The sequence below is a fragment of the Lonchura striata genome, chromosome 30 (assembly GCF_050655825.1).
Source record: "Lonchura striata isolate lonStrDom1 chromosome 30, ASM5065582v1, whole genome shotgun sequence".
In the NCBI taxonomy this organism is placed as follows: domain Eukaryota; kingdom Metazoa; phylum Chordata; class Aves; order Passeriformes; family Estrildidae; genus Lonchura; species Lonchura striata.
The window spans coordinates 3824711-3847409 of NC_140732.1; the positions used below are offsets into that span (position 1 = coordinate 3824711).

The following is a 22699-nucleotide window of genomic DNA, read 5'->3' on the forward strand; positions in this document are numbered from 1 at the left end:
TTGCAAAGTACACTGGGGCTTCAGACTCTCCTGGAGAGCAGCCTCCAGGGAAGGCAAGTCCAAAAGAATGCTTTTCAACCAGGCTGCAGCCTGGAAGAAACAAAGTCCAGCTCCTTCTGATTAAAACACCAGAGCTCCTCCTCCTGCCGCTCCCTGCTGAGGAGCTGGCACTGCTGAGCTGTGCTGAAGCCCCATCCATTGCTTCTGTTGTAGCCCCAGGAGCAAGCAGCGTTCCCGACTGAATCCCGGCCCAGGGGCTCTGACTGCAGGGCTGGGAGCGCTGCCCCGAGGGCGGCAGCAGGGCCCTAAGGAGGCAGCACTCAGCCCGAGAGCATCATGCAAGGTTATCTGCACTTTCTTTTGGGAACTTCCCCTGACAGCCTCTGCAACAGGACAACAAAAGCAAAGCAATACTGGCTCTTCCTTGTTTCTTAGGGCAAGCATCACTGCAATTTGCTATTAAGCTAGAAGAGGGTAGATTTAGATTATATATGAGGGAGAATTTGTTTTTAAATTAAAGGGGATGAAAAGCTGGAAGGGTTTGCCCAGAGAAGCTGTTGTTGGTTCATCCTTGAAGGTGTTCAAGGCCACTTTACATGGGGCTCTGATCTAGATGAAGATGTCCCTGTACATAGGAGTTGGTCTAGATGGTGCTTAAAGGTGCCTTCCAACCCAAACTCTTCTAATATTCTGTGATTCTGTGATCACTGTCCCATGTTAGTGTGCCATTGTTATACTTGAAGTTCTTTGGGATAACAGAGATGTTACCCACCTCCAGCGAGTTTCCTTGGACTTTCGACTGTCACCCTGCCCAGCACCCTCCACTTACAAGCTCCTCTTTGGTCCCTGCAGGCTTTAGGCTACCACCTGTCGATGGCACAGCTGCTAGTGGGCAGAGAAAACAGCCTGGTAGCGACTTGAAGAAGCAGGTTGTGAAGGACAACGTGCCCTTACTGCCCAGTACGTCCACCATCCATGGGGATGGCAGCTTCCCACGCAACTCCACAGGTAAGCCTGCTCCCTGGCAGCTTTTTCCCTGCACGGGTTTTTCCTTGCACAAGGAGCACAAACTGCCTCCTGCCTCAGGCAGAACAGCTGGCACCTCGGGTCCATAGCCTGTCCTGAGATTGAACATCAAATCTACTTTGGAGTTACTCCAGCTTGGTAGTACTGTAGCAGTTGGTTCTAGAAATCCATTGGAAAGTTGAGCTGAATGAAATCGGGGTAAAGGCCTAAGCTCTGCCTTTTGCCCATCTGGATAACTGGTGCCAGGAGGCTGCTGTGACTGCAGGCATGAGCTGCAGGGCAGCCTGCCAGGGTGTGTTCACCGTGCACCTACGAGAACCACCAGGATCAGTTGTGCACTCACCATCTGGGCCCTCTGCCTGTGCTGCTGTCCGGCTCTGCATGCAGCTTTTTATCAAGAGAGTGCGTCTGCCAACAATTTGCATCGGTGTTCGCATTCTTTTTTCCCCAGTTTGCATTTGGAAGGCTTTTTTATCAACCATCTAGACTGGAAATTGCAAGAGAAAGCTTAGGCAGTGCACAGTATGCAAACACATCCATTTGGTGACAAATAAATTTCACCTCAGCATCTTTGAAATACAGCAAGTGTGTACCTCTGAAAGAGTAAAGGTTCATGATGCTTGGAAAGAAGCAAATCCATAAATTACTCCCTTCCCAATAGCAGGCTAAATGTATGTACACTCAGCTGGCTGCTGTCTAGGATATTTGAGGTCAGTGGAGGCAGAGGCGCTGTCTGGTGGGAAGGGTCAGGTGTGGCTGTTCCCTGGCAGCTGCTCCGTGGGGATTGAGCCGGGCCCAGCAGGGCTGGGCTGTTCAGCCTTGGCTCGGTGCTGTGGCCAGGCAGCTGCAGGTTTATCCTCAGGGAGTTGCAGAGTGCCCCATCCCCAGGGCTGGGGGAAATCAGGGCGCTGAGACAAGAGAGGCACCTGAGAGGCTCCCTCCTGGCTGGCCAGCCCTGCTGCCAGCCCTGTCTGGCAGGGAGCGGGAGCTCTGCGGCCGCAGGAACCTGCCGCTGGCTGTGGCCCCTGTGGCACTGGGGAGCTGGCGCTGCGGGGCCATGGTCAGGTTCAGCCTGGAGCTGTGCCCAGCCGGGGAGGCTGGGGGAAAGCAAGGAGCCCAAGGTGCCAGGCAGCAGGGAAGCCTCTGCCCCAGTGCCCGTGTGTGCCCAGGGAGCCCTGGCTGGGAGATGGGCTGCAGGACGCTCCATGGCGGGGTGCCCTGCCCGGGGCTGCAGCGCCCATGGCCGACCCTGTCCTTACAGTGACCTCGCAGACGGCCGCTGGTGCCCAGCGCCGAGAGCAGCCGCGCCGTGGGACTGGGCAGAAGGACACGGCCTCTGCAGACCCACAGCAGTCCTTGCAGGAGGCACTGTCCTCGCTCGGCAGCGACGACTGGTAAGAAAGGCCCCGTTCACGCTGCGTCCCTCTTAGCATTAAGGTTGGTTAGAAGTGAGTCTTGCTGCTGCCTCTGAGCCCCGAGAGCCCAGAGGGCCGAAGGGCACTGGTGAAACCACTGCAGAGCACTGAGAGGATCAAGATTTGAGAGCAGCCTTTTCTCAGCCTTGCTCTGCAGCAGTGCTCCAGCTGCAGCAGGTCCGTGCTGCTTCCTCGCTTTGCCTGCTGCTCCACGGGGCTGCAAAGGAAATCTTGAGGGGAGAGAGAAGGCCCTGGAACGACATGATTTGCTGGCTGAAGGGAGAAGCAGGATGGCAGCAGTTTGGAGTGCAGGTTTGGGTGCCTTGGGCCACTAGGCCAGTGGGACTGAGTAAGATTCCTCTCTGCTCCCACTGCTGCCAGCAATGGCAGGTGACAGGGTCTCCCTGTGACCTCCTGCATGGCAGTCCCAGAAGCAGCTTCAGGGAGTTCCTCTTTCTGAGAAACCGACTGAGTTGTGCTTTCAAGTCCCTCAGTCTGTCATTACTTCTGAAGAGCTCATGGCAGAAGAGAAGGAAAAAGAAAGAAAATCCTCTAGGAGCCTTGCATTTTTGGAATTCAACTTTTCCTTCTCACTGCTTCATATGGGCCTGAGATGTTTTGTCAATACTCACAATGTGTCCCAACATTTTACACAGACAGAAGGAGGCCCAGAGGTGATAAGTCTACAAATGCCAGGTGATACTGGTTCTCTTTGTGATGTCTGGGTTAGCATCCACTCTCTGGTGGATGCTTCATTCACACAGGGGGATAAGGCCTCCATTCCCACTGGGATAAGCATGAAAAATCTGCCTCCTTGTGCAGTCGCCTTTGCTTTGCCTTTTCTCTTCTGCTTTCTCTTCCCCTTTCTCTTTGGTGCCCTGTGAGGTGCAGAGAGCTCCTGCAGGTGTGGGGGTCAGGAGGACACCCAGGGGTGCCTGTGGGATCGGTCACCAGCCCTGTGCTGCAGCCCTCAGACCTTCCTGTACCTGAGAGCCTGCGCAAAGCAAGTGCTGAGAGATAGAGTTGTTTGCACCTCTTAAATAACATGTTGCTGTTGTGGGGGTTGTTTTAGGTAGGAGTGTTTTGGGAAAAGCCAGGGTTTCAACAGTTCTTGCCCAGGGGTGGAACCGTTCTGGGACACTCTGATGCTTTTTGGGGGAAAGTGTGCAGTGCAGTGGAGTAGGTGACACACAGGCCGAGACTATAGAGTGGAAACTTGGCTCCAGAGTGGCAGCGCAGACTCTCCCTGCTGAACTGCCTGCTGGGGCTGACAAAGAAGGAAAATGTCCCAGGAGCAGCCCCATGGGACTGTGTCTCAGGGACAGGTACAGGGACGTGACAAGAAACAGCAGCATGGCCTGGCCTCACAGCTTCTAGGAAGTAGTGACAGAGAGACTTGGTGTGCCAGAGGTTTTCAGAAAGGCCACAAATGAAGACTCTGACACCCCCCTGTTTGCCTCTTGGAGTTTTGTATGCTTTTGACAGCCACAGCATCCTGAGTCTATGATTTCATTAACTACGCTATGAAAAGCACCTCCCATGGTTTGACTGAGCTGCCAGCCTGGTCATTTCAGAGGGTGCTGCCTAGCTCTTGGCTAGAGAAAAATCCATCTTTTTGGTACTTGCCTTTCAGGGAGATGAAGGAGAAGGGACTCTGCATCATCAAACAGCTGGCTGAGTCCCATTCAGAAGTCCTGCTTTGTCGACTTCGTGAGATTTGCTTGGCAGTTACCAGCGAGGTGAGAACATTGTTCTGAATTGTCCCCCACACTTCATACACAGTGTGTAGAGTAGCTGTGTGCTCGCTCATCTCCATGTGTGCTCAGGGTGTGCCTTCTCTGCCCAAGCTGTAATTCAACACTGCAAATTAGTCTGTAGACCTGAGCCTGTGTTTTGTGTTTCCTGTCTGAGTGCTTCAACTACAGCTGTTGCTTTTTTGAACAGGAGCACCTGAGTCTTTTATCTTTATGACTTGTGCCTTTATGGTTTGAACGCAGCCCTTGCGTTAATTGCTTGTTTTTCAAACAAAAGGCCCTAAAATCAAAGTAGTTGCTATTACAGAAGGGTCAAGTAGCACACTTTAGTGAAATATATTTTTTAGGCCTGTAGTAAGCAGGTCTGAGGGCAGAAATTGGTGCCAGAGGAGGTACCTTTCTGTGCTTGGGCTCTTCTGCTCTTACTGTGCTTTTTTGCTCCTCTGGACACAGTGGGAGGTGTTGTGATTTCCCGGGAGTTTTGTCTAAGGCAACTGGTTTTCTTTTCAAGGTGATTCTTATGTTTCCCCTCATGACTTCCCCAGGTGACCAGCCTGCGGTCAAAGCTGTCTTGCTCTGCAATCGTCACTCTGGGAGAGCTGTTTGCACTCTTGAGGAAGGACATGGATTCCGAGGTGGATGAGGTTGCTCCGGTCCTTCTCCACATGGTGTGGAACTCCCCAGAGTTTGTTCAGAAGGCAGCCTGTCAGGCTCTGGCCATCATGGTAGAGAAGGTGACTCCTGCACGAGCAATGACTGTTCTCATGGACAAGGGAGCCAAGTAGGTTCTTCTTCTTTGAGTGATATTCTTCACCTTCTCCTGTGTGGGTGGGGGAAGGGGTGAGAGAGAGAGAATGGGAATGGTGGCAGGGAAGGGTCCTGTATCCTGGGTCTTCTGTGAACTCAGGGACTTGATTCTCTTTCAACCTCATTTCTTTCCTCTTGTCACCTATTTCTGCCCTGCTGCAGCCTCTTAGTTCTCAGAATCACAGATCTGTAGAATAGGGGCAGTTGGAAGGGGCCCATCAGGACCATTGAGTCCAGCTCCTGGCCTTGCACAGAACAGCCCAAGGCTCACACCAAGTGCCTGAGATTGTTGTCCAAATGCTTCTAGGACTCTGTCAGGCTTGATGCTGTGACCACTGCCCTGGGGAGCCTGTTCCAGTGCCCAACCACCCTCTGGGTGAAAAACCTTTTCCTAATATCCAGTCTAAAGTTCCTCTGACTCAGCTTCCTGCTGCTTCTTGGAGTTCTCCCAGTCTGTCAGCTTTTCCTAGACCTGGTGACCACTGGGGAAATGAAAGTGCCTGCAAAGGCCAAGGAGAAAGCCTTGTGCTTTTTTGGGAAGAGGGAAAACATTTGCAATTACCGCTGTGAGCGCTGTTGGGTATTTTGCAGTGCTGGGAAAAACCACGTATCCTCATGATGCAATTAACGTGAGAAATACGGAGGGTACTTGCTGGGGCGTGCAGCACATGGGGCAGAATGTGCTGGGTGTGGCACTGCCTGCACAGCAGGTGCAGCTCCTGCCAAAAGGAGGCTTGTATGACTGTCCTGGCCTGAGAGCTCTACTTTCCATTCAAACTGATATTTCAGCTTAGCCTTGAGATGATGAATCACTTGACAGGCACCTTCACAGGTTGAGTGCAACGGGACAGCTGAAGAAAATGCTGCCTTAAGTGTTGGTGCTGGGCCTGACAGTTCCCAAGAGACAGTCTCTAGATCAGGACAACCTGGCCAAAATGCCTGCCACCCTTTCCTCAGCTTTGGAATAGGGTCAAAACACTCAGATGTATCCCTTGCCAATCTTTACAAAAGACAGAGGCTGCATTGCTGGATATCGGCAACTTCCCGCCCCACAGCGTGTTTTCCCTGCTAACGTTGTGTTTATCTGAGGACAGAACCTTCTACAGGTGTCTGAAGTTGCAGGGAGAGCCCAGGCCTCCTTCCCCCAGCAAGGACAGGGAGCAGGCTCTGGCCAAGGCCTGTGCTGCTCTTGTTCCTTCTCCCTGTGCCCAGGGTTTGCTCTCTTCTTCCCAGGAGCCGCTACATCCAGGTGCGGAAGTGCGCGGCCGAGCTCCTCCTGTCCTTGGTGCAGAGAATTGGAGTCACGAAGCTGGCAGGCACACCCAGGGCTGAGACACTGGCACACGTGGCAGGGACACTTGCTCAGGACTGTCACCAGGACACAAGGTAATGATCTTCATTTCACCTCCCAAAACGGGAACATGGTTTTGTGTCTGGCTATAAAGGGTAAAACTACAAAGGAGTGGAAACTAAAGGAAACATTAAGTTACCTCACAGTGTGGATAAGGGTCACAGAATCATGGAATATGCTGAGTTTGAAAGGACCCATCGGGGTCATCAAGTCCAGCTCCTGGTTGTGTGCAGGACACCCCAAGAGTTACTCCATGTGCCTGAGAGCATTGTCCAAACACTTCTTGATCTCTGTCAGCCTTGGTGCTGTGACCACTGCTCTGGATGGCCTGGGGAAATGACTGTAGTGGGTAACCTGAGCTTGGCCACCAAGAAAGAGCATTGCCAACTTCCTGTGACTTGAAGGATTCTTTACTGAGATCAAAAGAGCTCAGATTAGCCAGTCAAAAAGTTTTGACTGGCCTTAGGTGCACACGATAAAGGCAAAGTGTTGGCTTCATCACTGAAGGATCCCAAACATCTATTTCACATTAACTTAAGACTTCCCTAGAAATATTTCAGAGGTCTTTAGCCTATGTATTCAGTCTTTCTAAACTACTTCTGCAGGTTTGTAGAATGCTGTTATCTGTGGCTCAGTGACCTCCAAATTTCTTCTTGAAGAAATCTGTGGTTTCCTAGTGGCAAAACCAACCCAAACCACCAAAATCCCCTTACTTTGATGATGAAATTCCCATTAATAGCTGCCAGGGACACCAGAGCAACTATCTGCCCATGCCCCTGATTATTCTATATAGTATAGAATAATCCAAAGCAAGCATGAGGTGTTTTGTTCCGTCTTCCCTGCCAGTGAAAGAAAGGCAAATTATTGTGCAATGGCAGCAGGACATTGCTAATAGGCTCTGACAACAAAGCAGATGTGTTTTGCCTGTTCCCTGGGATCCTTTGATCCCACAGAAGCACACCCACAGTTTCAGAGTGAAATGGTATTTTTTTGTGGCCCCACATTCTCCTCTTGTCCCTTGTGTTCAGCTGACAACACTGTGCAGTGTCCAGTGAAGCAAATCTCCCTCTTTGCTGAGTAGGTAATGCCTTCTCTTGCAAGGATTGCACCTGATCAGTTTAAGGTATCAGCTGCTTCTCTTAACACTCTTCCTTTGTTCACTTTTCATTTCCTGCCTTCCTTCCTTCCTTAGGCATTATGGACAGGAGATGGTGAAGATGCTGCTGAATAATCCAAAATTTAAGAAGCTTTTGGAACAATCTCTTTCCACCCATGACCTGGAAGATATCCTGGCAAGAATTAAGAAGAAAGTAAGTGCTTGGCAGAAGCAGTGTCTCCTTTGTGCAAGTATTGCCACTGCTAATATGAGATCAAACATACTCGATGTGTCTTTACCTCATTCCTCTTCTGCTGCATCATTTTGCTCCTGGAATGAGCTGTTAATCCCCAGCCTGTTCATCTGCAGACCACAGAGGAACTGATATTATTTGGGAAAAAGTGGGGTTTTGAATTCTTTGAATATCACAAAGTGGAAAGGGAAAGAGGAGAAAATGGGTTTACATCCAAGGGCAAGGCCCCACGGGCTCTCCCTACTCTGCCCCCAGTCAAGCAGTTAAGTGAGAATAGTGCTTCTGAGGATAACAGTGTCTTTGCAAAAGACACCGGAAGTAGTGGTGCCAAGGACATTTCCAAATATACAAAAGATGTCCAAGTCAAACCTAATTGCTACAATTACTGTCGGTCTTTTGGGAATATCTTCCCTGCTGTCAAGCCTTGTGGAGCTGGAAGAGGCTTGGTGAATCCATCAGCATCCAGTGGAAAATAGTTTGTTTGTTTGGGGGGGATTTTCTTCTTTTTATCTACATTATAGAAGGGAGTGTGACTTTGTGCAGGAGCAGGGAGAGTAAGTGTTGAACCAAATAGTGGGCCAACCCCCAAGGAGTCCAAATCTGCTGCTTCCATTGAGAACACTCATTGCCTACCAGTTTGCATTATTCCCATTTATGCTCAAGAATAATGAATTTGGGATTTTAGACTGCTGCTCACTGCCGTATGATAGCACCCATAACCTGCCTTGGGCTATTGTAAACAAAGAGTTGGCATCACTGAATCTCTGCTCCATTTATTTCTGTAAGTTAGGAAATGTTTCCTTAAGCCTTGGTAGCAGTGGTCCTGGTTCTAACTTGTGTTTTAATCCGGGAATTCCCTATTTTGTATTCTAAAGATTCATGGAGTTTCTTGATGTCTTTGTAGGGGATGGAAAACCAGAAGGCTGAACGCCCATCTGTGAAGAACCTGGTGAAGAAGAGGAGCGACGGCTCAAAGAAGCCCCAGGCCACATCGCCTTCTAGCAATCGGTACTTTTGTCAGATGGGAGCACTTTTGTTAGATGTGACAAAGCACATGACATGTGCTTTACATGCCTCTTCCTCAGGAAAATCTTTCTGCTGGAGATGACCAGTGCCAGAGATTCTTTCCTTTCCCTACAAATGCTCTAGGATAAAAATTGTCCACTTCTGCATTATGCTGAACACAACTTCTCTGGAAGGCTTCCACAAAAACTGGGCAACAAAAGACACCCATTGGTAACAGCTCAGACCATCCAATGCAGTGGCAAGGGCAGTGTTGTGGAGGCTCGAAGAGGGCCAGGTTTCTGCTGCCTGACTTGGGACAAGGAAATGCAACCAGGGTGTTCTTTTTAAATCCCAGCGTAGTCTTTTGTCTTTTTGTAGATGGGTGTTTTAATGAGAAGTCCCAGTCTTGAAACAAGATGCCATTCCCCAAAGATACAGTTCTCATCCATGTGGTTTGGCCTGGCTGATTCATGGCTTTTTTACCCTCAAACAGTATGACGTTTGAGTAGTAGTAGCAGTAGTAGTAGTAAGGGAATTCCTGAGCAACTTTGGCCAACAGGTGCCTCAATGTGGACTTTTTGTCTTGATATTCCTGTCCTTCATATAGTTTACTTGATGGACAGCATGTTTGGTTTATTTCCCCCTGTGCTGCAATCAGCGTTTAAGACAGGAATTTGGTCCTTGCTGTCTCTTCATGCTAGTGGCAGAGCTGCTTGTGCCTGTTCTCCTCTGATAACAGAGGGGATTTATTTAGAGCTGTCCCGCTCAGCGGTGGCAGGAAAGTGACCACATGTCTCAGTAGCATGGCTTGCATCTGCCCATGCTCATGGAAGAGACAGGTTGATCCAGGAGAATTGTTCCCAGTGGGTTTGTTAAGCTGTGGATCTGGTCTCTAGGGAAGCAAACAAAATGTGAGCATAGTTCTGGCATGTCTGGCTTCTGTTTTTATCTCTGTTACTGCTTTTCTGGACCCTTCAGATACGCCCCTGTTCATCTGTTCAAATGCATCTGAGCTACTTTTCCAGATTGTCATGCCTGGTGTAGAGACACTTCTCCAGAATGATGTGTTTCCTTATTATAAGACACACACCTCCCATATGAGGAGGCATTTAAACTTGGAAGTAGCGTCTATCTTTCCCCACAAAGCAATGTGAGCAGTTCGCCTTGGAAGCCATCTGAACATAGATCAGATGCAGCTCATCCTTGGTGTTTCTGAGTGAGCAGTGTGAGAATGTTACTTGCAGATTGTCTCCTGTAATGACTTGGCGTGAGGCTCACGTTGTTCTTCAGAGCCTCATGATATTCTAGCTTGAAATGACATCACTAGGAAAGCTCCTCAAGATGTTTTGGTCACAATTAACTGAAGCTATTATTACCAACAGGTCCTAATTTGGTTTTATTTTCCAGGGTGGAGTCTACCTCTGATGGACGCCTCCTACACCGTGCAAAAGCCCAGGTCACGTTACCTCCAGCTATGGAAGAGATGAAGCCGCTCCAGAAGCTTTACCTTCTCCTGGAAGCCAAGGAGTTTCAGACACGGATGGAAGGAGTGGCACTCCTCCTAGACCTGTCCAAAACCAAACCCCAGCTCATCTCCACTAACATTGTCCAAGTATGTAGGGTATCTTCATTGTTCCATTCCATCACCTCCTTTCCCAGGCCTGGGGAAGTAAAGTTAATTCAGTGTGTCTTGGCAGGACATCCTGGCTCTTCGGGACAGGCTGGTCCCTCTTCCCCAGAGAAATTTAATTCAGGTCCAGGCTTCAGGACAAGTTTTTTCAGTCCAGCTGTATTTGTCTGGCAGCTTTCTATATTGATGCTGTTGATCAGATGATGACAGAATTTCCTGCTGGTTTAACTGCTGCTGTCTCCTACTGCCAGTTGGGTTATGTGAAGGGAATCCAGCCATTGAAAGCAATAATGGCACTTATTCTCTGGACAAAAAATGGGTTTGAGTGGGGAAGAGATGTTTCAGGCTGGGTTGGTTTCAACTAAATTTTTTTAAAGGATACTTCTGGAAACTCCATCTTGTCTGGCACAGGCACAGCTCTGGCTACTCATTTCCATCCTTGTCCCTCTTCCTCTAGGTAAAGATGGTGCTCACCCTTCTTGGGGGGCTTTTTTTTTTCTCTTTGGAAAAGGAGGAAAACAGTTAAGGACAGAGCTATCCTTTCTCCTCCCAGTAGATGCTTTTTCCCCTTCTTCCAGAAATTGGTGCCTGATAATGGGCTTTCAAGGGACTGAGCCTGCTCTAATGAGAGTTGTACAGCACATTGCATTTTAGAAGTCTACCTGTTAGTTAGAGAAATGGTCTGAGTCCTGGAAGAGTTGATCAGAGCCCTGCCCATCTCCAGACACAGGTTCTGAGACAAACAAAATAAAACCTAGATCTCCTCCAGCCATAGTTTTGGCAGAATCATAATTGCCCTCAGTACTTGAGGCAACTGTATAGAAACCCGGGCATTGTAAATATCAGCTTCCACTCTTGTAAAGCAAAGGTAGTCTTATCAGTTAATAAAGGGAATTGATTGAATGATTTATAGCTGGGGAGAAACATCATAGGAACTCTCCTGTCCCCAACTAAACCTCTTTAAAACAGATGAAAATCTTTCAACCAGCATGAGGTTGCAGAACCATTCCAGCGAGAGGCCCACAGGAAAACATTGCAATTGTGCATGCAAGGGCTGACCTGACAGAAAGGATCACTTTCACCTTTGACATTGCTGAGTGCTCATTTCCACACCCCCTCTTCAAACAAGGTCATTTTAATCAAGTTCTCATGTTATTTGTTCTCTTCACAGATTTTTGATTATTTTGACCTGAGACTGTGTGACACGCATAAGAGAGTGAGGCAGAAGGCGCTGGACGTGCTGGCAGAAATCATAGGCCTCCTGGAAGATGCCCTGAGCCCCGTGATCATCCGTTTGGTGGAAGGAATAACAAAGAATCTAAACTCAAAGGATCCCGGGGTTCATGCCGCAGCTGTGAGAGCGCTGGAAGGATCCATTGCTCATTTAGGTGAGGCTGAGCCCCAGCATGGACTCTCCTCAACTGCGTCTCTGTCTCTGCGACACAAGAGAACGCTGAGTGCCTTGACAGCTGCTGTTGTCTGTGGAAGGCTCTCGCAGACACCCACAGAAGCTTTGGAGGTGCAGTCCTTAGGAACCAGTCCTCCAACAGGCTTGAATGTGATCAGCAATTCCCAAAAGTCCCAGAAGCCCTTGGCTCTGTGCTGCTGATCTGAAGACAAAGTCCTGGACTACAGCTTTGCTACAATTCAGAGGCAAAGTTTGCTTGGGCCCCATCTGACTTCCCAAATGAACAGCTTTGCTGTTGGCATGAAGGGACACCAGCCCATCAGAGCTTCTGCAGAGCAGCCACCTGGAAGGCTCTACATGATAGGCATTAGCTGCCTATTTTCCACCTTTCTTCTTTGTCTTCTTTTTTCAAAGGGGAACTTAGGATTCACCAAGTTCATTTCCTTCGAACAAACTGGTCTAAATCCAGCTGTCAATCATGCCTTGTTCCACATGTTGTTTTGCATGGGGCAAGGTGGCTCTAGCAAACACCTACATAGACAAGGGCTGCTCTAAATTCCTTTGCCACACAGATTGTTGTCAGCTCTGAAAATGCCTGAAAAATTGAGTGGTGAGGAGGCAGGTCTTCAAGGGGTGTTTCCACCTTCTCCACCTCAGCTGCTCTGTGAATTCATGAACTGCCTGACTCAGTGCCTTTCTGTGTCCCAAGGATGGAGTTCTTCCTTTTTACTGTGGGATGCAAAACCTCTTCACTGTTTACATGTGACTGAACTCTTGAGGTGCCTGATGTGAAAAGTGTTAACTTAGCTCCTGGTACAGAAGACAACTTTGGATTTTCATATGTGAAAGGAGAGCTTTTCTTTTGGAACTTTTAACCCTGCCAAGTAGGCTGGCAGGAAAGAAGAAAAAGATTCAAAAATCAGCAGAATATGACTTTCTTTTATAAAATGGGATTGCCCCTGCCCTTTCCCTCCCCACTGTCCTTTCTGCTATGACCTCAGAAGAGTGAGAAGAAACGTGTGTTTCACTTGTAGATAAAGTATCACTGATGAAAGAGCTCAGCAACCAATGGAGCCAACTGAATGGCGAAGCTCTGCTGGCTGTCACGGAGTGTATCACAGGTATGGCCTCCCCTTCTAAGCCAAGAGGTCCTCTAGGGGATTATTTACAGGGAATGCCTGGGAATGGACAGTAGAGTAGCTCCTCCACAGCAGGAGGTACTGAGCTTGTCCCTCCTGCCCAATACCCAGGGCAGGTGTCTCTGGCAGGTTTCCCTGGCTGCTGCAGAGCTGTGCAGCATCTGAGATGGGGGCGGTGCTGGGCCTGGGGGCTGAGCTCTCACAGGGACATCTCAGAACCCACCTCCAGGATAGGAAGGGGCTAAAAATAGCCCAGCTGGCTCCTCTCTTGGAGCCTCAGGGACATCTGTGAGCCTTTAGGAAAAATGGTGGCAAATGCTGTTTCAGGGGATCAGTTTGTTTTGTTCTCACAGAATTCTTGTTTTGCTCTTGGAAAGTTTTGAGGCTGAAGCATGCGGAGCCTTGGGGTCACAGCTTAGGTCAAAACTCACCACACAGAGTGTATCTCACTCTATCAGATACTCTGTTAGAGTCTATCACACTTATCCTTGCATGGATTTAGTGCAAGGCAGCCTTTGGGGGCAGAGGGGCAGAAGCAGAGTGCTGAGGCTGCCTGCCTGTGCTGTGGAAGTGGCACTGCACTGAGCATTTTGGGCTGTGCAAACAGCCTCTTCCTGTGTCAGCACTGTCCACAATGCTACAAATGCAGCTGAGAATTGATTCCTCAGAGGAGCTTGCTGTGTCAGCAATAGCCAAGGATTGGAAAAATGACAATCTCAACATACAGTAGAGAAGACGACTGATAGCCTTGCTTTAACTGGGGCTAATAGCACTGCTAATTATGCCAGCATCTTTAAATAGAAGGTTTCATAGTCTTTGTGTCTTCCTTATGAATCTGAACAGGGCATGTTCAGCGATTGGGAATGTCAAAGGCTCTTTCAAACCACCATCAAAGAGCATTTGAATCCAGTAGATCCCCAGGAACAGGGAATATAGTTTTGCAGTTATTTTGATCTCTTTTTCAAATAAAGGAATGAACAAAAATGAGGACTACTTTAGAAAGTGCAAATGTCCTCACTCAGGTTTAGTGGGAACAGATAGCTCTTTCTGAAGTTCTGTCGTGACCAATGACTTTATTTGCATTTCAACTCAAATGAAGTCTCATTTTGAAATGTGGACCATTACCCGTTTCCTGCTTAGCAGGATTGGTTTTGGGTACTTTCAGGAGCTGTTTCAGTGTTGATGACTGCTGGTGGATTAACAGCATAGAGAAAATGAAGTCTCTTCCACCACAGAATAATAAGTAGCTACTAGATAACTTTTTGTCTGATCAGAAAATAAGACTGGTCTCCCTAGCATTTCAGGTTTTAACCCCTCAGTCAAATCTGCCATGCAAGGAGCCTGTTGTTAGCAAATTTTTGTCTGTTTTTGATATAGTTCAGTCCAGAAAATGAGCAGAGAGCAGATTTCAGAGACAATGTGAGAAAACACTTGCCTTCTGATTACATTTCAGTCCCCTGTGTAGCATTTTTCTTTCTCTATGCCCCTATTTCAGTGCACATTGTAAGAAAAAATGCCACTAACATTTGGAGGGGAACTGCCATTAAAACATGAAGATGCTCAAATTCCATGGCAGTGGGGTCTGGGTAATTCCCTAAGACATGCTGAGGTTTGAAACAGCTCCGTGTTGAAAGGCACAAAAGCATTCTGCCAAAGACACCGGCTAGTCACCGATGTTTCTAAGGCAGCTGTCAAGCAGCTGCCATCTCTGGTGGGCTGGGGCTTTGAAGTGTGTTCTAATACTGCCCTTTGCTGTGTGCCACTGAGCAAAGGGGAGTCAGATAAGACTTCTGGCACTTTACATGGAAGTTACAAAATGGAATCACCCCCTTTATTAGAAATCACTCAACTGCCTCCTTACAGTGCATTTCCAAATCTTCAGTGTGGGTTTAGACAACTTCTAAATGGAAATAAAAGGCAATTTGATATTTCATTCATTGTTCATGCAGAAACAAATTGTGAAATAATTTAGTAAAAGTACAAAGTCTGCCACAGGGACAAGGCTCTGTTTGGAGAAATTAGTCCTGAGGTATTGGTGGTTCAGTTTCAAGGATGATCAGCGGCTTTGCCCGTTTCTGGATCATGGGGCTCTGTGTGCTATTTTGCTGATCTTAGCCAGAGAGGCTTCCAAGAAGCAAAAGCAGAGGTAGATCCCTGTTTGCATGGAGGCTGGTGGGTAAGAAGCTGTGCCTCTCTCCCGGCAGTGCTTGTGGAGTGGGTTTATGCCAGGAGCCCTGAAGTCGTCGAGCGCTACGCCCTGCCCGTGCTCTGGTCCTTCCTGGAGAACAAGGCGCTGCCTGTCCGAAGCGCCAGCGTCCGCACGGTGGCCACCAGGCTTGCCTTGGCCCTCTACGAGGTGATGGGCACCAAGCTGAAGAAGTGTGCAGCCAGCAAGCCTCCACGCGTGCAGGAAAACCTCTCTGACATTTTGGGCTGGTGAAGGTATCATGTTCTCCGGAAAGATGACAAAGTTCTGACTTGGACACCTCCGGATGTGACTTTATTTACGTCTGCCAAAAATGACAAAACACTAAGGAAGGGTGTGCATCTACCCCCGCTCTCTCCATCGCCCTTCATCGTCATGAAATGGGAGCCCTGAAGCAACTCCAAACAATGAGGACAATGTGAAGGCTGAGCATGGCTCAGCCTCACAAAAAGGTGAGGGGGGAGCTGGGCCACTCTCTGGTGGGAGGAAGGCTCTTGTGGCAGCCCAGAGAGCCTGTGCACATTGCCAGGGAACAGCTGTGCCCTGCATGTGCCCCTGCAATCAGCTGTGCTCTGCCAGTGCTCAGCTGTGGGGCAGGGAGAGGAGCAGGAGGCTGCATGTGCAGCTGAGCCATTCCTGGAAAGCACAGGGCTCTGGGCTCCCTGCTGTCCCAGGACAGCCCAGAGGCCAGGCTGTTCCTGTGGCAGCCCTGTGGAAGCGGGTCAGGGTTTTCCCCGGGCCTGCTTCAAGGGGCTGCCAGCAGCAGCATGCTTCCCTGCAGCTCCTTAGAAGATTCCAAGGAGTCTGTCCCATGAAATCTGGAGCTTTATATGCTTTAGGTTTGCATTGTGGCCTCTGTTACCCTTGGTCTCTCCACTTTGCAGATCTGACTGGTCGTAGGGATACCAAGAAGTTTTCTCTGGACACCTTCTATGTCCCCTTTACCACCAAGTCCTTGCCTGCAGTCCAGAAGAGCTCTCTTTCCTCCAAGCTCAGGAAGAAGCTACCCACCATCGCACAAATGTTTCAAGAACAGCATTTATAGCATTTTTAGAGATATATTGAATTTTATAGAATTTTATAGAAGTTTTTTAGCATAATTAGAGATGTACTTATGTTCTCTCACAAAGTCCTTGCCTGCAGTTCAGAAGAGCTCTCTTTCCTCCAGGCTCAGGAAGAAGCTACCCACCATCCGACAAATGTCTCAAGACTAGGCTTTTTAGCATTTTTAGAACTATATAGAATTTTATAGAATTCTTCTGGTATAGTTAGAGATGTACTTATGTTCTTCCATAAAGTCCTTGCCTGCAGTCCGGAAGAGATTTGTTTCCTCCAGGCTCAGGAAGAAGCTTCCCAACGTCCGCAGAATGTTTCAAGAATAGGATTTATAGCATTTTTAGAACTATATAGAATTTTATTGAAATTTATAGAATTGAATAGAATTTTATAGATTTTTATAGACTTTTATAGATTTCTTTTAGTATAGTTAGAGATGTACATATGTTCTCATAGTTTTGAATAATGTGTTTTGACTTTATCTTTGAATTTTGATGACATCTTTTTAACTGGATGTGGAAAACCACAGACTGAGGTATTGTTTATTAAGATATATATATAAAGGTTAGGAAACGGACTCCTGAGAAACCACAGACGGAGGATAGGAAACAGAGTGTGAGAAAATACAGACTGCTTACAGACTAAGGTATTGGTTATGAAACGAGGATACACAAATAGCCTGCGGACACAACATTTGCAAGATAAAGAAAAATCACAAACACTTAACACCTGGGGACTGACGATACAAGATAAAGATAACCACAATTACGGCTTACGTAAACAGAAGGAAACTGCAAACAAAGGAGCCTGTCAGGACTTCATGGAAAGAACGGAATAAAAAGAAGACTGTTTAGACGAATCGGGACAGCAGAGAGGGAGCAGAGCCTCTCCAGCCGTCCAGCGCTGTTTTTGCTCATATCCTACTTGCAGTAATTAATAAAATTCTAATTGGATTATGATCCGTTGTGGCGTAAATTTATAACAATTTCTGGTGCCATGACTCGGATAAGGAACGGTGGGCTTTCGTCTTCCGGGGAGGCGCCCCGCGACATTTCGCGGCCCCGCGACCAACAGCTTACCCCACCTTACCGATGAACCTAAAGTCTAGGATAATGAGCAAAGGAGAGACCGGTAAAATCCCATAAAAATTCTGTGCATAGGAGTCCGGACTAAGACGCAGGACGCGTAAGTAGTGAAATTATTCACAGAGCGAAATTGTTCGCGGCGAAATTGTTCATGGGTTTTCCGTTCGGGCGGGATTGGGTTTCCTGGAATATAATGAATGAGAGGTTCGATATACTGAGCCAAGCAAGTGTGGACTCTTAAGTACTGCATTTTCCATCTCCCGCGAGGGACTGGGCCAGGAACAAGAGGAGCGAGTGTGTGTGTGTGTGGAGATATTCCAGAAGATGGGGGCGAAGGGCAGCAAGCCTTCAACTCCCATGGGAAGGGTACCCACTGTACCTAAGAATACCCCTCTGGCATATATCTTAGATAATTGGAGATATTTCCCTGGAACCCTAGGGAAAGATAAGCAAAAAATGATAGAATATTGTACTAAGATATGGGGAGGGAAGAAGATTTCAAAAAAATGTATTTTGGCCAGTCTATGGGTCAGAAAAAGATTGGGTGAGACAGCAGTTAAACCTCTGGGTAAATAATAAAAAAACTCCTTAACCTGGAGGAGAGAACAAAGGTGTTGTTTTTACTGTGAAAAGAAGGGACATATAAAGAGGAATTGCAGAGGAAGAATCAGGGATGAGGGAACATTGAAAATAGAATAGGGGAGTCAGGGGCTCTATATCTTAGGGGACCGGAGTCATTATAAGCCCTTGATAAAATTAAAAATAGGTCCCCATAAACAAGAGTTCACCTTTTAGTAGACACTGGGGCTGAGAAATCAACTATTAAACAGATACCTGAGGGATGTAAGGTTTCCCCTGAAAAAGTACAAGTAATTGGGGCAAAAGGGGAACCCTTTAAAGTAAGTAAAATCAAAAATGTGGTATTCGAAACTGAAAATAAATTTGGAATGGGTGAACTCTTGCTCGTCCCTGAAGCAGAATTTAACCTGTTAGGACGAGATTTAATTATTGAATTGCAATTAGAAATTAAAGTGAAAAATCAAGAGTTGGCAGTGTCTGCTTATCCTTTGACCGTGGATGATCAAAAACAAATTAACCCAAATGTCTGGTACTCTCCGGACACAATTAGTAGACTGGAAATGCCACCGATTAAAATCCAAATTTCCGAACCCCACATACCTGTGAAGGTAAGGCAATATCCCATATCCTTAGAAGGACGAAGAGGATTGAAGCCAGAAATTGATCGATTATTGGCACAAGGAATCTTAGAGCCCTGTATGTCACCCTTTAACACCCCCATTTTGCCTGTAAAGAAACCTAATGGGAAATATCGGCTCGTACATGATCTAAGGGAAATAAACGAAAGAACTATTACTCGGTTCCCTGTGGTAGCAAACCCATACACATTGCTAAGCAAACTCGGACCCCATAACTCCTGGTATAGTGTGATTGATTTAAAGGATGCTTTTTGGGTCTGTCCATTGGCAGAAGAAGGCCGTAATTATTTTGCCTTTGAATGGGAAGACATAGAGACGGGCCGGAGACAGCAATTAAGATGGACCGTGCTCCCCCAAGGGTTCACTGAGTCCCCTAATCTGTTTGGACAGGCCCTAGAAGAGCTCTTAACAGAATATCAAGTACAAATGGGGAATGTGCTGTTACAATATGTAGATGATATGCTCATAGCGGGGAATAATAGGGAGAATGTAAGAAAAGAAACCATTCGACTCCTAAACTTTCTTGCACAAAAGGGACTACGGGTATCACAGGAAAAGTTACAATTTGCAGAGGAAAAAGTAAAATATCTGGGACATTATCTGTTTAACGGCCAGAAGATACTAGATCCAGAGCGTATTAAAGGAATTCTGGAATTACCTATGTCTGTCACTAAGAGGCAAATTCGGCATGCATTAGGGCTATTTGGGTATTGTAGGCAATGGATAGAGAACTACAGCTTTAAAGTTAAATTCCTATATGAACAACTGCTTAAAGACAAAATACCCAAGTGGACTCTTCAGGATCAAGAGCAGTTTGCTAATCTCAAAAGGGAGCTAAGTCAAGCACCGGTTTTAAGTCTCCCGGATTTAAAACGGCCATTCCATTTATTTGTTAACATACATGAAGGAACGGCATTCGGAGTATTAACTCAGGAATGGGCCGGACAAAAGAAACCGGTGGCATACTTATCAAAGCTGTTAGATCCTGTGAGCAGGGGTTGGCTGAGTTGTTTACAGATCATTGTTGCTGCTGCCCTATTGCTTGAGGAAACAAATTGCATTACTTTTAATAGAGAAGTTGTCTTATATGCGCCTCATAACATCAGGGGAGTGTTACAACAAAAAGCAGAAAAATGGCTTACAGATAGCCGATTATTAAAGTATGAGGGAATACTTATAGAATCCCCTAAATTATCTTTAAAAACTACTGGAGCAGTTAACCCCGCTGAATTTTTGTACTCAGGAAAACGTAATGAACCATTACACAATTGTTTTCAAACAATCGAACAACAAACACGCATTAGGTCAGACTTAGAAGAACTACAATGTAGAGAAGTATTATTCATAGATGGGTCATCACAAATAGTAGAAAGTAAACAATTGTCCAGATATGCCATCGTTAAGTAGGAAAAAGAAAAATTTAAGACAAAAAAATTGACAGAAAGCTTAAGTATAAAGTAGGAATACCATACACCATGGCATCCACAAAGTTCAGGAAAAGTTGAAAAGATGAATGGAGAAATTAAAACTATTTTGACTAAATTAATTATAGAAACCAAATTATCATGTATTAAATGCCTACCCATGGCACTATTAATTCTCAGAACCAGACCCCGAGCAGATGTAGGAATATCAGCATTTGAAATGGTGTACGGAATGTCCTACAGAATTGAAAGCCCACAAACAAATGTTTTAATTAGAGACCGTGTGATTAATGAATATGTTTCACAATTAGCAAAACATCGTAACCAGCTTTGGGAACGTGGACTGATGGTGCAACGACCCCCATTGGACCTAAAAATACACAACGTTAAACCTGGGGATTGGATATTGATTAAAGTGCGGAAGGAAGAAACCCTAAAGCCCAATTGGGAGGGACCTTATCTTGTTTTGTTGACAACAGAAACAGCCGTCCGGACTGCTGAGCGTGGATGGACTCATGCCAGCCGCCTTAAAGGCCCAGTAACGAGACCTCACTGGAAAGTAATCAGTACCCCAGGTGACACCAAGATAACCCTGAAAAGATAACATAATGATAAAGACGTTATTTGATTTTTTTGCTGCATTACCTTTTGGTATAAAGTGTGTATTGCTGTTTATATATGCTATAATTACTTCTTTTTTTTTATTTATTATATATAGAAGCGTACAAAGTGTGTTGAAGGAAATTGCTAAATATATGTAGCCACACCATAGTGAATATAGAAGGTATGCTGATGTAAATAATATATATGTACTCTAAATATATGAATTTGTAGTAATGATATAAACTATAATTGTTATCCATTTGCTTGTTTTAGGTATAAAGTATGCCAGGATAAATGGTGGACACACTGTGAAGGTAGATACCTTCAATATCATTATTACCATTCCAACAAACCAGTCCCCCTTTGTGGTTGAAATCTTGGCTATAAAGTGTAGAGGAGAAGTACTAACTGTGTCTTGCTTTGCCCCATTAGTTCAAGATGCAAAGTGGGAAGCCTATATAAAGAGGCAGAAATCCCGAAACAGCTGTTCTCCTGAAGAATTCCCTTGCTGCCGAGAAGATGATAACCCCCGTGACTCGACGCAACCGAGTCAATGGGCGAGGCAGAAGAGGAACAAACCGTGGAGAAAAGAACCAGAACAATGGGACGCAGAGGCAGCAACGGCCGAACTTCCCCAGGATTGGTAAAAATATACTTAAATTGGCAAAATTGACAGACACCCTTTTTCCTGGTATACCGTTAGTCTTGATATTGATAATAACCCAAGCAGAAAGGGGAAATTCTCATGAACCATTTAAATGGGAATTAATATCTTGGGAAGGAACGAGAACAATAGCCACTTTTAGCAACCCAGGTCCACCTGAATTCATAGTAAAACTTTGTGATTTAGTACCAATACATTGTGAAAAAGGACCTCCATTTTATATATGCCCGGCCTCTGGACCGTCTTACTGTAATTATCCCAGACATTATTATTGTAGTTATTAGGGATGTGAAACAATAGCCTCGGGCTAGTCAGTAAAGGCTCCTGATAAATATATAAAAGCAACCTAGACTCCTAATGAATGTATACAGGAGTAGTCCAGGATACTATGTCTGAACTCCGGAAAAGGTTAAATCAACGTAAAAAAGATCGTGAGGCGGGCAGGTCATGGTATGGAAATTGGTTTAATGTTTCACCTTGGCTAACCACTTTGTTGTCTGCCTTAGCAAGACCACTGATTATATTGATGCTGGGACTTATATTTATGCCTTGTATATTGCGCTGTATTTTACACGATGTTAAACAACGATTTAACATAGCTCAACTACTTATTTTAACTACGAAGTCGGGGGCAAAATAGAAAAGTGCATCTATTGATGAGGATGAAGATTGTTGTGAATGTGTTGTGCCACGTAGGGGCTACGCCTATTGTAATTGTGAAGTATTACCTTGTGAGTGCTATGATAAATGTTGGGATTGTAGAAAAAGGTTTATTTGCAGTGCCGAAAGTGAAAGCAATGTCTAATAAACAATAATGGGATAAAACAAGAAAATGGGGAAATTTGTGGAAAACCACAGACTGAGGTATTGTTTATTAAGATATATATATAAAGGTTAGGAAACGGACTCCTGAGAAACCACAGACGGCGGATAGGAAACGGAGTGTGAGAAAATACAGACTGCTTACAGACTAAGGTATTGTTTAGGAAATGAGGATACGCAAATAGCCTGCGGACACAACATTTGCAAGATAAAGAAAAATCACAAACACTTAACACCTGGGGACTGACGATACAAGATAAAGATAACCACAATTACGGCTTACGTAAACAGAAGGAAACTGCAAACAAAGGAGCCTGTCAGGACTTCATGGAAAGAACGGAATAAAAAGAAGACTGTTTAGACGAATCGGGACGGCAGAGAGGGAGCAGAGACTTCCCGGCCGTCCAGTGCTGTTTTTGCTCATATCCTACTTGCTGTAATTAATTAAATTCTAATTGGATTATGATCCGTTGTGGCGTAAATTTATAACATTGATATATTTTATTTTGATGATTTAAAAAACCAAAATAAATTAAACATAAATAAACAAATGGAGAATGTGAGACCAGGACCTGCTAGCCAAGAGGTTATGGGAGTGCAGCTCATTTGATGTGCCAGTGTGTCACCACATCCTTTCCTCGCTGGGCATCTCCTCTTATTCTTTTGCCATAGTTTCTTTGTGTCATTTGTGCTGCTCTTTGCTACTTGGTATTACAATGGGACCACCATTGACAGGTT

The 22699-nt window shown here is 46.1% G+C and overlaps 1 protein-coding gene across 1 annotated transcript; it reads left to right on the plus strand.

Annotated features, from left to right (window-relative positions):
* Positions 1-2265: 2265 nt before the first annotated feature.
* Positions 2266-16135, plus strand: LOC144247280 (TOG array regulator of axonemal microtubules protein 2-like). The gene is made up of 11 exons (XM_077787692.2): positions 2266-2420; positions 4075-4180; positions 4741-4976; positions 6236-6388; positions 7546-7663; positions 8607-8710; positions 10115-10319; positions 11509-11725; positions 12780-12866; positions 15089-15316; positions 15975-16135. Exons 1-11 carry the CDS (start codon positions 2266-2268, stop codon positions 16133-16135), a joined length of 1770 nt encoding a protein of 589 aa, XP_077643818.2.
* Positions 16136-22699: the final 6564 nt, after the last annotated feature.